Source organism: Erinaceus europaeus, chromosome 19 (genome assembly GCF_950295315.1).
Source record: "Erinaceus europaeus chromosome 19, mEriEur2.1, whole genome shotgun sequence".
NCBI lineage: Eukaryota > Metazoa > Chordata > Mammalia > Eulipotyphla > Erinaceidae > Erinaceus > Erinaceus europaeus.
Window position 1 is genome coordinate 747,778 of NC_080180.1, and position 13,458 is coordinate 761,235.

At 56.1% G+C, this 13,458-nt stretch overlaps 1 protein-coding gene across 3 annotated transcripts in view; it reads left to right on the forward strand.

Moving 5' to 3' along the window:
- The window catches only part of SYT14 (synaptotagmin 14), a 73,735-nt gene that overhangs the window by 33,350 nt on the left and 26,927 nt on the right, over positions 1-13,458 (forward strand). For all 3 annotated transcript variants that reach the window (XM_060178338.1, XM_060178339.1, XM_060178340.1), the window contains exon 4: positions 3,931-4,146. In XM_060178338.1, coding sequence (XP_060034321.1) covers positions 3,931-4,146 — 216 coding nt within the window. The remainder of the gene's footprint in view (positions 1-3,930; positions 4,147-13,458) is intronic.

The window sequence follows — 13,458 nt, forward strand, 5'->3', positions numbered from 1 at the left end:
CTAATGGCTGCCATGTCACAAAAGGCGACAACATTTCCATCAGTTCATCTTGAAAAAGGTTACCCGTAAGGCTGTTATATGTCAATCTAAACATTCTGACTTTGGAAAAAGAGTGATGTTTCTTGGAAGTGAAGAAGTGTCAGGGTAAAGTGACACTGTCTCAGGTCGCTGTTCGTCTCCTCGGTGGCCGGCAGGGCCGGCAGGAAGAGCTGGGCCTCACCCCTGCTTCTGCGCAGCCTGCCAGGTGCCCTCTGGAATATGCCCAGTGTCCACCTGTGAGGCAGGGAAGCACCCCGGCCGTTAGAAACAGCACTGCGGCCGCAAGGAGTGTTTTTTATTTTGTTTATTTATTTATTTATTCCCCTTTTGTTGCCCTTGTTGTTTTATTGTTGTAGTTATTATCGATGTCACTGTTGTTGGATAGGACAGAGAGAAATGGAGAGAGGAGGGAAGACAGAGAAGAGGAGAGACAGACAGACACCTGCAGACCTGCTTCACCACCTGTGAAGCGACTCCCCTGCAGGTGGGAAGCTGGGGGCTCAAACCGGGATCCTTTTGCGGGTCCTTGAGTTTGGCGCCACCTGCGCTTAACCCGCTGTGCCACCGCCCGCCTCCCAAGGAGTGTTTTTTGACTGTCTGTCTCGCCCCCGGGGTTTAGTTCCAGCACTACAGGTCCACTGCTCCTGGCAGCCATTTTGTCCCCATTTAATTGGACAGGACAGAGAGAAATTGAGAGGAAAGGGAAAGAGAGGGAGAGAGAAATATGGACACCGGCAGACCTGTGCACTGCTTGCGAAGCGGCTCCCCTGCGGGCGGGAGCCGGGGTCCTGCTCTGGCCCTGCCCTGTCTGCCCTGCCCTGCCCTGCCCTGCCCTGCCCTGCCTGCCCTGCCCTGCCCTGCCCTGCCCTGCCCTGTCTGCCCTGCCCTGCCCTGCCCTGCCCTGCCTGCCCTGCCCTGCCCTGCCCTGCCCTGCGCCTCGCACCGTGTGCGCCTGACCCGAGGAGTGTTCCGAACGGTCCTGAGGCTTAGTGCTTCTCGTTCCCTCCTGAGACTGAGACTGAGACGGGAATGCCTCTGACCCCGGAGCCCCGTGACGTGGGCGAGCGCGCGTGTCGGGTGTGGGGAGAGGGCCGCCCGCCGCTTCAGTAGCTGTGCGCGGGCAGGGTCCTGGCACCTCCGCCGCCTTCTGGCCGCGCCCCGGAGCTTTGCACCGTCAGTCTCCCCCGCTGTGTTTGCAGAAGGAGGAGGAGGCACCTGCAGGAAGAAGGCCGGCCGGACGTGGCGTTTCTCAGAAGCCTGCAGCAGAGCCTGAGGCCGTCCGTGTCCTCTCCGGTGGACGCGATCGGCGGCGCCGTGGAGGACCTGACGGCGGCCGTCGGGGAGGCCGGCTGTGCGCTCACGGACTCCGTGGCCGAGCAGGTGACCGGCGCGCTGCACGGCTTCGGCTTCCGCGCACAGGAGGGCAGCCCAGCCGCGCCCGCCGCCCGACACGCGGCCCCGGAGGCCCTCCCGGCGGCGGCGCACACCTCTGCGGCTGCACACGCTGGCGGCGGGCGGCCACCTCTGCCCCGGTGCCTGGACCGCGGGGCCGTGGGATCCCCTCCTCCGGGACAGGAGGCCGGGGCCGGGCCCACCGGCGGAGACCCCGGTGCCGCCCGGTGCGGGAGAGCGGAGGCGGCATTGGAGCGGGCGGCCGGCCGGGAAGCTGAGGGACGCGTGGCGGGTCCGGGACCCAGCGGGCCGAGCGTGGGGGCTGCGGGCCGGGCGCCGGGGAAGGCCGGAGCCTGGGAGAAGAGCCACAGACAGGGCCGGGCAGTGCCCCGGGCCGGGAAGAAGTGAGGCGAGTGAGTGGGTGCGAGCTTCTCTTGCTTTTGCAAGTTGCGGAAACACGGGCCTCGCCTCCCGAGCTTTGCGGCGCCTGTCCCTCGTTCCACGGCCCGTCTGTCCTCGCTGCCACTCGGGGCCCGTGTGCCGGGGCTCTGGCCTTTCTGACTCTCCCGCCCCCCGAGGTGGTCTGCATCCTTCACTTGGCGTCTGCGTGCTGTGCGGTGCTGGGATTTAAGAACGGGTTGCAAGAAACTCTCACATCCTGTCCGTGACGCTGCTTCTCAGAATCACTTTCAGACGGCAGCTGCTTTTCCTGACGCTTCCTTTCACCCCTTGTGCGTTCACAAAGGCCGCGCCTGAGCATCTTGTCGCCCCCGTGGGTCCTTGCCGGAGACTCCGGCCGAGCAGCTGTCCCTCTCACCGGTCTTTGTGACAGTTCTCAAAATTGGCAGCTGCTGGTTGCTTGCTTCTGTTTCGGGATGTGGGGAGTTCCTAGTTCTGGGCAGCCCCTCAGCCTTCTCTCAGCTGATCTGGTCACAAGGACTTTGGCTTTTATTTGTTCAAAGCACACCTGGGGGGGCTGGGCGGTAGCGCAGCAGGTTAAGTGCATATGGCGCAAAGCGCAAGGAGTGGCATAAGGCTCCTGGTTTGAGCCCCCAGATCTCCACCTGCAGGGGGGTCGCTTCACAAGCTTTCTGTCCACCTCTCTGTCTTCCCCTCCTCTCTCAATTTCTCTCTGTCCTATCCAATAACAGCAGCTACAACAACAATAACAATAATAACAACCACAACAAGGGCAACAAAATGGGAAAATGGCCTCCAGGATCAGTGGGATCTTAGTACCCCTGGGTCTGCCGGCACTGTCTCGGCACTGAGTCGAGGGCCCAGCTCTCCATCCTCTCAGAGGCTCCTCACGTTGCTTCTTCATAGTGAGTCCCAGATGGTGCAGTTTCAGGATCTGTACCTTTAAAATATAAAGGAGGCCTGGCAGCGGCACACTCAGCAGAGCACACTCATCACAGCGCACGAGGACCCAGGTTCAAGCCTCTTCCCCACCTTCAGGAGGGAGGCTTCATGAGCGGTGGGACGGTGCTCCAGGTGCCTCCCTCCCTCCCTCCCTCGCTCTGTAACAGAGACAGGGAAAGAAATGGGCACTGGAGTGGCAGAGCTGTTGTACAGGCGCTGAGCCCCAGCAATAACCCTGGAGGCAGAAACAAAATAAGTCCAAACAGGGTAGTAGCTAGTTATTTTTAAAATAATATAAAGTCTGTCTGTCTGTCTGTCTGTCTGGTCTATCAGTAGATTGATCAACCTACCCGTCTACTCTCCTATTAACCTATCTTTCTACCTCTGGAAACTGTTTTTGAAATGTAAGCACATTTAAGTCAAATTTCCTTAGACATTCTACAGACCAGAAGTGTCAAGTTTGTTGTGTGTTCTACCAAACACTTCCTTTTATTTATTTTTAGTTATAAAATGGAAATATTGACAAGACCATAGGATAAGAGGGGTACAATTCCACACAGTTCCCACCACCACAGCTCCATATCCCATCCTCTCCACTGGGAGCTTTCCTGTTCTTTATCCCTCTGGGAGCATGGACCCAGGGTCATTGTGGGGAGCAGAAGGTGGGAGTTCTGGCTGCTGTCATTGCTTCTCCACTGGACATGGGTGTTGGCAGGTGGATCCACAGCCCCAGCCTGTGTCTGTCTGTCCCTAGTGGGGCAGGGCTCTGGGGAGGGGAGGCTCCAGGACACATTGGTGGGGTCGTCTGTCCAGGGAAGTCAGGATGGCGTCATGGTAGCATCTGGAACCTGGTGGCTGAAAAAGATTTAAGATCTAAAGCAGGACAGATTGTTGACTTCCAGACGTTCCTGTGTGCATACAGGAACACAGGCTGCACATAGATGGATCTCGACCACGCAGACATGAGCATGGGCTTTCTGTAAGACTGAGAATACAAGAAGCCTTGCGTTTCGGCAGCCTCTCTTTGCTGTTTTTTCTGTTACTGCCATCTTGTGGCTACTTCTTGCCTGTGACGCGTGCGTGCGTGCGTGTCTGCCCCGCTCTGTGCCTGACATGCTCCCTCGTTCGTCCCCGCAGATAATTCCCACCTGGACAGAGACGGGCAGGGCTCATCCTCTGAAAGCGAAGATGAGGCTCTGGGCAGATATCAGGAGGCCTTGTCCAGGACGCACCGTCCCAGGCTGCCCCTGGGGGGCTCGAGACACAAGCTGTACGCCTGGGAGACCAGACAGAAGTACAGCCCCCTGTCCGCCGAGTATGACAGCTACGGCAGCGAGGCCTCGCTGGACGAAGGTGAGTGGCCGGCACGCTGAGCAGGCGGTGGCGGAGTCCAGGAGCCCTTGGTGGCACTGCGGACAGAGGGCACGGGCAGCAGAGCCCCGTCTCTGGGAATGTAGTTTATCCCAGCGCACCTGCTGAGCGCCAACCCCCGAACGGCCGGTGCGGCCCCGGGCCCTTCCGCTGGAATCGTGTGGATCCCTGTAGGCAGAATGCATGCGGGCCGGCAGCACCTGCTCCCGAAGGCCCGAGACAGGCCGGACACGGGTCCCAGAAACAGTGTGCAGACACTGGGCTCCGGAGAGCAGGCACGTGCCTTTACACTCACAGGAACCGGATGCTCCGGGCGGGCGGCACATGGAGGGAGAGCGCCGGGGGCCGCAGAGAGCAGCCAGGCCTCCGAGTCCCTCACACGGGACACGGCGCGAGTCCGCCCCTGCTCACACCCAGGCTGCAGCAGACGGCACCGCCTTCCACTTAGGCTTCCCCTGGCCTGCGCTGTCCTCTGTCCACAGCTGCGGACTCTAGTCCGGCCCCTGAGCTGCTGCAGAGCCTGCCTGAGGCCCGAGTCCTCGCTGCTGTATCCCCTCAGTGCCCACCCAGCGGCCCCCTTCCTTTTTATTTATTTATTTATTTTGCCTCCAGGGTTCTCACTGGGGCTCGGTGCCTATACTTCAAATCCACTGCTCCTGGAGGCCATTCTTTCCCCATTGTTGTTTATTATTGTTATTATTGTTGTTGTTGGATAGGACAGAGAGAAATGGAGAGAGGAGGGGAAGACAGAGGGGGAGAGAAAGACAGACACCTGCAGACCTGCTTCACCGCCTGGGAAGCGACTCCCCTGAGGGTGGGGAGCCGGGGGCTCGAACCGGGATCCTGACACTGGTCCTTGGGCTTTTTGCTATATGTGCTTAACCCGCTGTGCCACCGCCCGGCTCCCTTTCATTCTTGCTGGTACACAGGCACAGGGAATGTCTGTGGCTGGCAGAGCACAGGACTCACCTGGTGGGGGCTCCAGTTCAGTCCTGGACGCTTTGTCCACCCCTGCCCCCACACCCCCGTCCCATATAAAATAAAAAGTACCATTTTAAAAAGAGAAATTGAGGGGGTGAGTGGTAGCGCAGCAGGTTAAGTGCACATGGCATGAAGCACAAGGACCAGCGTAAGGTTCCCGGTTCGAGCCCCCGGCTCCCCACCTGAAGGGGAGTCGCTTCCCAGGCGGTGAAGCAGGTCTGCAGGTGTCTGTCTTTCTCTCCCCCCTCTGTCTTCCCCTCCTCTCTGTCCTATCCAACAACAAGTACAACAGCTATAACGACAATAACAATAAGGGCAACAAAATTCAGAAAAATGGCCTCCAGGACCAGTGGATTCGTAGCACAGGTACCAAGCCCCAGTGATAACCCTGGAGGCAAAAAAAAAAAAAAGAAAAGAAAAGAAATTGAAGGTTTATCATACTGTTTGAAATGCTAGAAATAAAAAAAAAAATTGGGGGCTGGTATGGTAGGTGGCTTAATGGATAAAGCACGGGACTCTCAAGCATGAGGTTGAGTTCAATCCCCGGCAGCACATGTACCAGAGTGATGTCTGGTTCTTTCTCTCTCTCCACCTATCCTTTTCATGAATAACCAAGTAAACAATCTTTTTTATAATTTTTAAAAATTTTATTTATTTATTTTCCCTTTTGTTGCCCTTGTTGTTATACTATTGTTGTAGGTATTATTGATGCCGTCGTTGTTGGCTAGGACAGAGAGAAATGGAGAGAGGAGGGGAAGACAGAGAGGGGGAGAGACAGACAGACACCTGCAGACCTTCTTCACCGCCTGTGAAGCGACTCCCCTGCAGGTGGGGAGCCGGGGGCTTGAACTGGGATCCTTACGTCGCTCCTTGTGCTTTGTGCCACCTGCGCTTAACCCGCTGTGCTCCCGCCCGGTCTCCAAAAAGTAAATAATCTTAAACACACAAACAAACAAAATCCCAAATGCCTGTTGGGCATGGAAGTCCCCCTCAGAAGTAGCTTGTTAGCGTAGAGAAAAGAATGAGGCTGTTCCAGAGAGAACAGTGTGTTCAAGAAGTGGAGGTCACCTCAGCTTTTGGACCACCCTGCTCCAGGCACAGCCCTCAGCCCGGGAACAGCCCCCAGCCCAGCCCTGTGTCCAGGGAACCTCATGTCTCTGCAGCCCTGGGACCCTATGTTGCTGGAACCTTGTGTCCCATGAACCCCGTGTCTCTGGGACCTTGTGCCCTGGGAAGCCTGTGACTGAGCTGCCTGTCTGGGTACCTGTAGCCAGAAAGAGCTTGTGTGGGGGCCCGTGACCTATAGGGGTCTGTCCCCATCCCTGTCCCTGTCTCTGTCCCTGTCCGTCTTCTCTAAGTGGCCATGTTAGCTCAGTTTGGGGATTCCAGAGAAGTGCTTTCTGGGGGAAATAAGCGTGAAAGTGATCCACCACGTTGACTGTGCACAGCTTCACGTCTACTAAGTTGATATTAACGGTAAGGTCATTTCCCAGAAGCCCCGTGTGCCAAACAGTCTCAGCTAAAGGCAGGTTGTGGGGCCCTGGCTGCATTCGTGAGGCAGCGCAGCCTCTGACTGCACTCACAGGAAAGCCTGCGAGGGTTTAAACAAAAGTCAGTCTGCTGTGGCCCAGCGGAGCTTCCTTAACTGAGAGCTCTGAGAGCTTGTTGCTGTGGCTGCTCCGAGCTGAGGACTCTCCCCGTCCTGGAGTGAGGTGGTGCTATTGAGGCCAGATGTCTGGGGGGCGGGGGCAAGCTTACTTCAGACGTAGAATAATTTCCAGCCCTTCTAAGGCCCTGGGGTGTGGGGATCAGGTAATGCCGTGGTCCTCTGTCCTTCCTTCCTTGCTGCCTGCAGGCCCCGCATGGTTTATTCTGATCGGACCTTCAGTTTGGGGCCAGGAAAATAGTTGTCTCACCTTTTAGTTTAAATCTGAGTTTAGGATTGATCTGATACTTGAGAATGCCTGTGTTTTCCTTAATCACATGTTCTGTTTATTAAGTTGTTTTCTTAATTCCCACACTTTCTTTGTGAAGAGGGTAAGTACCTCAAATTCTATATTTTCGGTTGGACCCGACACTGGAATGGACTGATGTCTGAAAGCAGTGAATGTGTTTGACAGACAGACAGACAGACAGACAGACATCATGGCTTGTTTTCATTCCTGGTGAATTTATTTATTTTATTCTGTCTCCAGAAGAATTCTTTACCGGGTATGTGTGTGTCTGTCTGTCTCTGTGTGTATGTGTCTGTGTGTGTGTCTGTGTGTGTGAGTGTGTGTGTCTGTCTGTGTGTGTGTGAGTGTGTCTGTGTGAGAGTGTGTGTGTGTCTGTGTGTGTGTGTCTGTGTGTGAGTGTGTATGTGTGTCTGGTGTGTGTGAGTGTGTATGTGTGTGTGTCTGTGTGTGAGTGTGTGTGTCTGTCTGTATGTGAGTGTGTGTGTCTGTGTGTGTGTGAGTGTGTGTGTCTGTGTGTGTGAGTGTGTGTGTGTCTGTGTGTGTGTGTCTGTATGTGTGAGTGTGTGTGTGTCTGTGTGTGAGTGTGTGTGTCTGTGTGTGTGTGAGTGTGTGTGTCTGTGTGTGTGAGTGTGTGTGTGTCTGTGTGTGAGTGTGTGTGTCTGTGTGTCTGTGTGTGAGTCTGTCTGTGTGTGAGTGTGTGTGTCTGTGTGTGTGAGTGTGTGTCTGTGTGTGTGAGTGTGTGTGTGTCTGTGTCTGAGTGTGTGTGTCTGTGTGTGAGTGTGTGTGTGTCTGTATGTGTGAGTGTGTGTGTCTGTGAGTGTGTGTGTCTGTGTGTGAGTGTGTGTGTGTCTGTATGTGTGTGTGTGTGTCTGTGTGTGAGTGTGTGTGTCTGTGTGTGTCTGTGTGTGTGTCTGTCTGTGTGTGTGTGTGTGTGTGTGTGTGTGTCTTTTGCACATGGCCAGTCTGGGTACTACTGGAATGGAGTCTGTGTCAGTTCTTTATTTTTGCAGAATTCTTTGCGTGACTCTTTGTCATAATTTCATTTCTTATTTTAGCAGCTAACCTAGTTTTCTTGAGCGAGCTTCTTGGAATATCATGAGTTTTCTGTGAAGCATCTATTGTTTCTAAAAGGTCAGTTTGTGTGAAGCAAATTATCTTGCTTAGCTTGTCTTGGTTTCCTGGCAAACAGCACGCACCAGGGGGGACAGGGCCTTGCTAGTTTCTATGTAGATGGTAACTTACTAACCTCAACCTGCGTGCCTTTGATGTGAACCACATGACCTCGGTATTCACCATAGATGCCCGTAAGCGGAAGGGGGGGTCAGTAGGGGGTAGTTGGCCCGGTCCCTTACACTTTGGGGAGAGCACAGTCTCCGCCTAGTCTATCAGCTGCCCAAGGCGCCCTTGTGCCGTGGGAGGAGCCCAAGGTTCTTGTTCTCCTGTGTCTGTTCAGCCAGTTTGGTTCTGTACTTGTGACAGGCTGCCGTCCAGCCCCAGCAGCCTCTGCTCCAGCTGGGTGAGGCCGGGCGCCCGCCTAAGGGTGGGTCACCGGGCGTGGTGTCCGAGCCTGGGCTCGGTGCAGGCAGCAGACCTTGCTGTCTCCCTCCCTGGACGCAGCCGCTCCATGTCCCTGCGGCCTCAGGCACCGCCCCCCCTGCAGAGCTGCAGAGGAAGGCCGGCCCTCCCCCCCCCCCCACTCAGGCCCCAGGTTCTAAGAGGAGCCGGTAACCGTCCTCTGCGTGGTGGCCGTGATTCTGCACGTGCCTTGTCGAGCGCGCTGTAAAGAGCTTTACCCGACAGTGCTGCCTCCATGCTGGTTCACGGTGCAGGAAGGTTCTGGAGCACAGCGCCTCCCGTCTGCGTGTGCACGTCTGCGCCCCGGGCGAGCTCCAGTGCCGCCTCTTCATAGAAGACCCTCCCCCCGGCTCCTGTGGCCTCCCCTGCCCCCCAGTGGCACCATGCAAAGACACCCCCCCCCCCCGGCTCCTGTGGCAGCCATGGCTACTGTTAACCCAAGCTCTTGATACAGTTCTCGTCTTAATGGGTGAAGATGCCTCGGTGTGTCCACTCTGTCATCTGAACTTCAGTTCAGACTTTGCGTCTCTCCAAGAACACTGACAAAACCTGGGTTCTCTGTCTCCCCTGGAAGGCCTTCCCTGCCGTTCCGGTATCTCTGGAAGGCAGGCCGGCCACTTAGTCTCTTCCCACCTTCTCAGACACTTCCCACCGAGTCCGTCCCGCCGCCCCATCAGCCTCAGCCTTCCTGTGGCTGTGCCTTGACACCAGTGGGCCGTCACTGTGGAGGGCACTAAGCTGGGCTTGTCTGTAACAGTGAACAGGACTAATGGGAAGTTTTCGTAACTGAGTCGAGTTGCCTGAGCAGAGACGTTGGTCACATCTGGAGGCTTCTTTATAACGATGAGTCCAAGGTGAAGTTTCCGAGAGGAAAACTTATCAAAATGTACTCGCTTACTGACTCATCAGTCCCGTATCACTTCTGAAGCTACTAGTCAATACTGACTCTTAGTAGCCTCAGGACAGACCATCGCAGGCTAAGACCATGTTTTTCTTACTTTTTGGAAAAAGAAGCCAGGCTTCAGTGTGGAGTTTGAGAGGCTGGAGCTTGGTCTCGTCAATATTCTGGGTCGTGTCTTGACGCGCTTACCTGAGAAGACTCACTTGGACTTTGATAGACTGAAGCGATCACATCCACAGACACTACTTGCTATAGGCAGCCAGCACGGGAGTTCTGGTTTAAGGACCTCAGATGAAGCCGGCTTTGCGGATTCCAAAGCAGGGTCTGAATCTGGTGCAGAGTGGAGCCTGCAGCCACGGTTGGACTCCTGCCTCGCATCCTTGACTCTGGCTGGGCGCGCTTCCCGCAGGTGGGCCGGTCCCCCTCTGATCAGCTGCTACTGTCTGCACTTTGCTCTTTGAGTGTGGCTCAGCCTTATCTCTTTCACTTAGAATGCATTTTCTAAGAGTCCCTGCAGTTGCCTTATTTATTTTTTCAATTCTCTCTTTTCTCAGTAGCATAAAGCTCTATTATACGGCAGCTTTTGTGTTCCCGGCATTCCACTGTAGAAAGTATCAGTTTGTCACATAAACGGGAAAATGAGATCCTCTTTCTCCCTGGCTTTGCTGAAGGCGGCTCTGAGTGAGCGAGGCAGCCCGAGGACACCGATCTGAATATGCATGGCTGTCTGGGTGCCGCTGCACTAGCTGCCGGGAGGTGACAGAGACGTGCTCTGAATTTTAAGGCCCTGACAGTAGCTGAGTGGCAGGTTAGAAATAGCACTAATAACCAAGTGCGTATTTGGAGATTTGAGTTTTACAGCGTGAGCCTACAACGAGGATGTCTGCACATGCTTGACTGCCATGCTTGCATTGTGTTTCCAAATTCAAGAGACGCCATCTGATAAGTGCGCCAGGCCAGAGATTTTTTTTTTTCCCTAACGTGTTGGACTCTTGACAGTAGAAAACAAAAAGTAATGTGGACATGAACGAGGGGCCTGAGAGAGAGCAGACTGTGAGCGCATGCCATTCCCTCGCGAGGTTTCTAAAGACAGACAGGAAGCGTTAGTCACAGTGCCCGACCGTCAGCAGATCTGGTGTGAACCCTGGAACGGCAGCGGCTGCAGCCAGACGTTGACGCGCAGATGAAGTTTGGCATTCCAGTGCCCCAGAAGCCTTTGCCTCTCACGCCCATGGGAGCGAGCGAAAAGCAGCCAGCTCTCCGTCATCTCTGTGTCCGTGATACCTGTGATTCTTTCCACACTGGACTTTTCTCTACAGCTGCCTCTCACTGTGAACGCGCCAGCTAGTTCTAAGGTTTGATAGTAAGTGTCTTGGTTCCTGAAGCTGACGTCCCTGTAATAGGGGTGAGGGGACGTTGTTGTCTGCGACTGACGGCAACTTTGACTCCTTTCTGACTCGCTTTTTCGTTTGAACCGTGGAGGCAGGAGGACTGCTCTCACTGTGTGCAGAGAATGTCTTACAGCTGTTTACTGTCTGTCATGGACAATAATTTTCCAACCCAGAATTTTATTTTATAGATTAGGATTTTTCTTTTCCTTCTCTCTTTTTTGGCATCTCAGTTTTATTTTATTCACAGAAAGGCCTTTCCTATTGTGAGGTTTGGGAAAATTGTGTGTTTTATTCTAGTATATTTGGGGTTATATCTTTCACATGCTTAGCTGTTTGTCTTGTTTTGTTCAAGTGACATTGACTGTTACCATCACACAGGTTCCAATGTCCAGACTGCCGGTCAGTGTCAGAACTCTGGTGTCCGTCCATGTCATCGGGCCCTTGAGCCCACTCCCCGCCCTGCCTCCTTCCAGCTGGGGTTATTTTAATGTCAAGGCCAGAGAAGTCGAGACCTAGTTGGTTTCTGCTCGTGAAGTACCCCACTGTGCTACTTACTGAAAATGAACCTTTTGTAAGTACTGCTTTGAGGTGCCACTTGATCACAGACTAGCTTTCTTTTTGGGCTGATTCCTCAGCTTTGTCTTCTCTTAGTTACTTCCTCTTGTACCTTCTCCAAGGATATGCCATCAGACTGTATTCTCTGTCAAGTTGTGTTCGCTTTTCTACGCCGCCTCTCCCGCCTCTCCCAGGAGGATGTCAGCACAACTCTTGGCTGTTTATAGTGGGGTCCTGCTGACCTTAGCAGTCAGGGCATGTCCTCACGGCCCTAATTTTCACAGCCTGATCTCTGGTGTGACGTTGGAGGGGACGTCCTTCCGTCCCCTTATTCAGACTTCCCGCCTTCTTCCTTCTCGGCCTGTGTGTTAGACACCAGTTCCGCCCTCAGTGTAATGTGCAGGTGCTCACTGGAACCGTGCTGGTGTCTGACTTTCTAGATGCCCCGCCGTCACTCCAAACCCTCCGCCTAGCCCGGGCCGCTTTTGTTCTGTCCCTGCCAGCATCCTGAGGTGGTGCTTAGGGAGAGCGTGTGGCGGGCAAGTCTCTGTACCTCGTGGTGTCTGTCTGTATCTCCACAGATGTCCTCAGTAAAAGAATAATTTCTAAAAATATTTTTCTTTGTCATTGATAGTGGATTACAAGATTCTAAAATGACATAGGCCTAGCCCCACAGCCCCACAGCCCCACAACACAAAGCCCCACAGCCCACAGCCCACAGCCCCACAGCCCACAGCCCCACAGCCCCATAGTCACAACCCCACAGCCCCACAACCCCACAGCCTCAAAGCCTCAGATCCCACAGCCCACAGCCTCACAGCCCCACAACCCAACAGCCCCCACAGCCCTCAGCCACACAGCCCACAGCCCACAGCCCCGCGGCCCACAGCCCACAGCCCCTACAGCCCCCACAGCCCACAGCCTCACAGCCCCACAGTCTCACAGCCCCACAGACACACATCCCCACAGTCCCACAGCCCCACAGTCAAAGGCCCACAACCCCACAGCCCACAGCCACACAGCCACAGCCCCACAGCCCCACAGCCCACAGCCCCACAGCCCACAAAACCACAGCCCGGCAGCCCTCAGCCCCACATCCCCACAGCCGACAGCCCCACAGCCGACAGCCCCACAGCCCACAGCCCGACAACCCCACAGCCCCAGAACCACAGCCCCACAGCCCCACAGCCCCACGGCCCACAGCCCACAGCCCACAGCCCCACAGCCCACAGCCCCACAGCCCACAGCCCACAGCCCCACAGCCCCACAGTCCCACAGCCCCACAGCCACACAGCCCACAGCCCACAGCCCCACAGCCTCACAGCCCAAGTCCCCACAGTCCCCACAGCCCCACAGCCCCACAGCCCACAGCCCACAGCCCCACAGCCCACAGCCCCACAGCCCACAGCCCCACAGCCCCACAGCCCACAGCCCCACAGCCCCACAGCCCACAGCCCACAGCCCACAGCCCCACAGCCCCACAGCCCACAGCCCCACAGCCCCACAGCCCACAGCCCCACAGCCCACAGCCCCACAGCCCCACAGCCCCACAGCCCACAGCCCCACAGCCCACAGCCCCACAGCCCCACAGCCCACAGCCCCACAGCCCACAGCCACACAGCCCACAGCCACACAGCCCACAGCCACACAGTCCCACAGCCCACAGCCCCACAGCCCACAGCCCACAGCCCCACAGCCCCACAGCCCCACAGCCCACAGCCCCACAGCCCCACAGCCCACAGCCCCACAGCCCCACAGCCACACAGCCCACAGCCCCACAGTCCCACAGCCCACAGCCCCACAGCCCACAGCCCCACAGCCCCACAGCCCCACAGCCCACAGCCCCACAGCCACACAGCCCACAGCCCCACAGCCCCACAGCCCACAGCCCCACAGCCCACAGCCCCACAGCCCCACAGCCCCACAGCCCACAGCC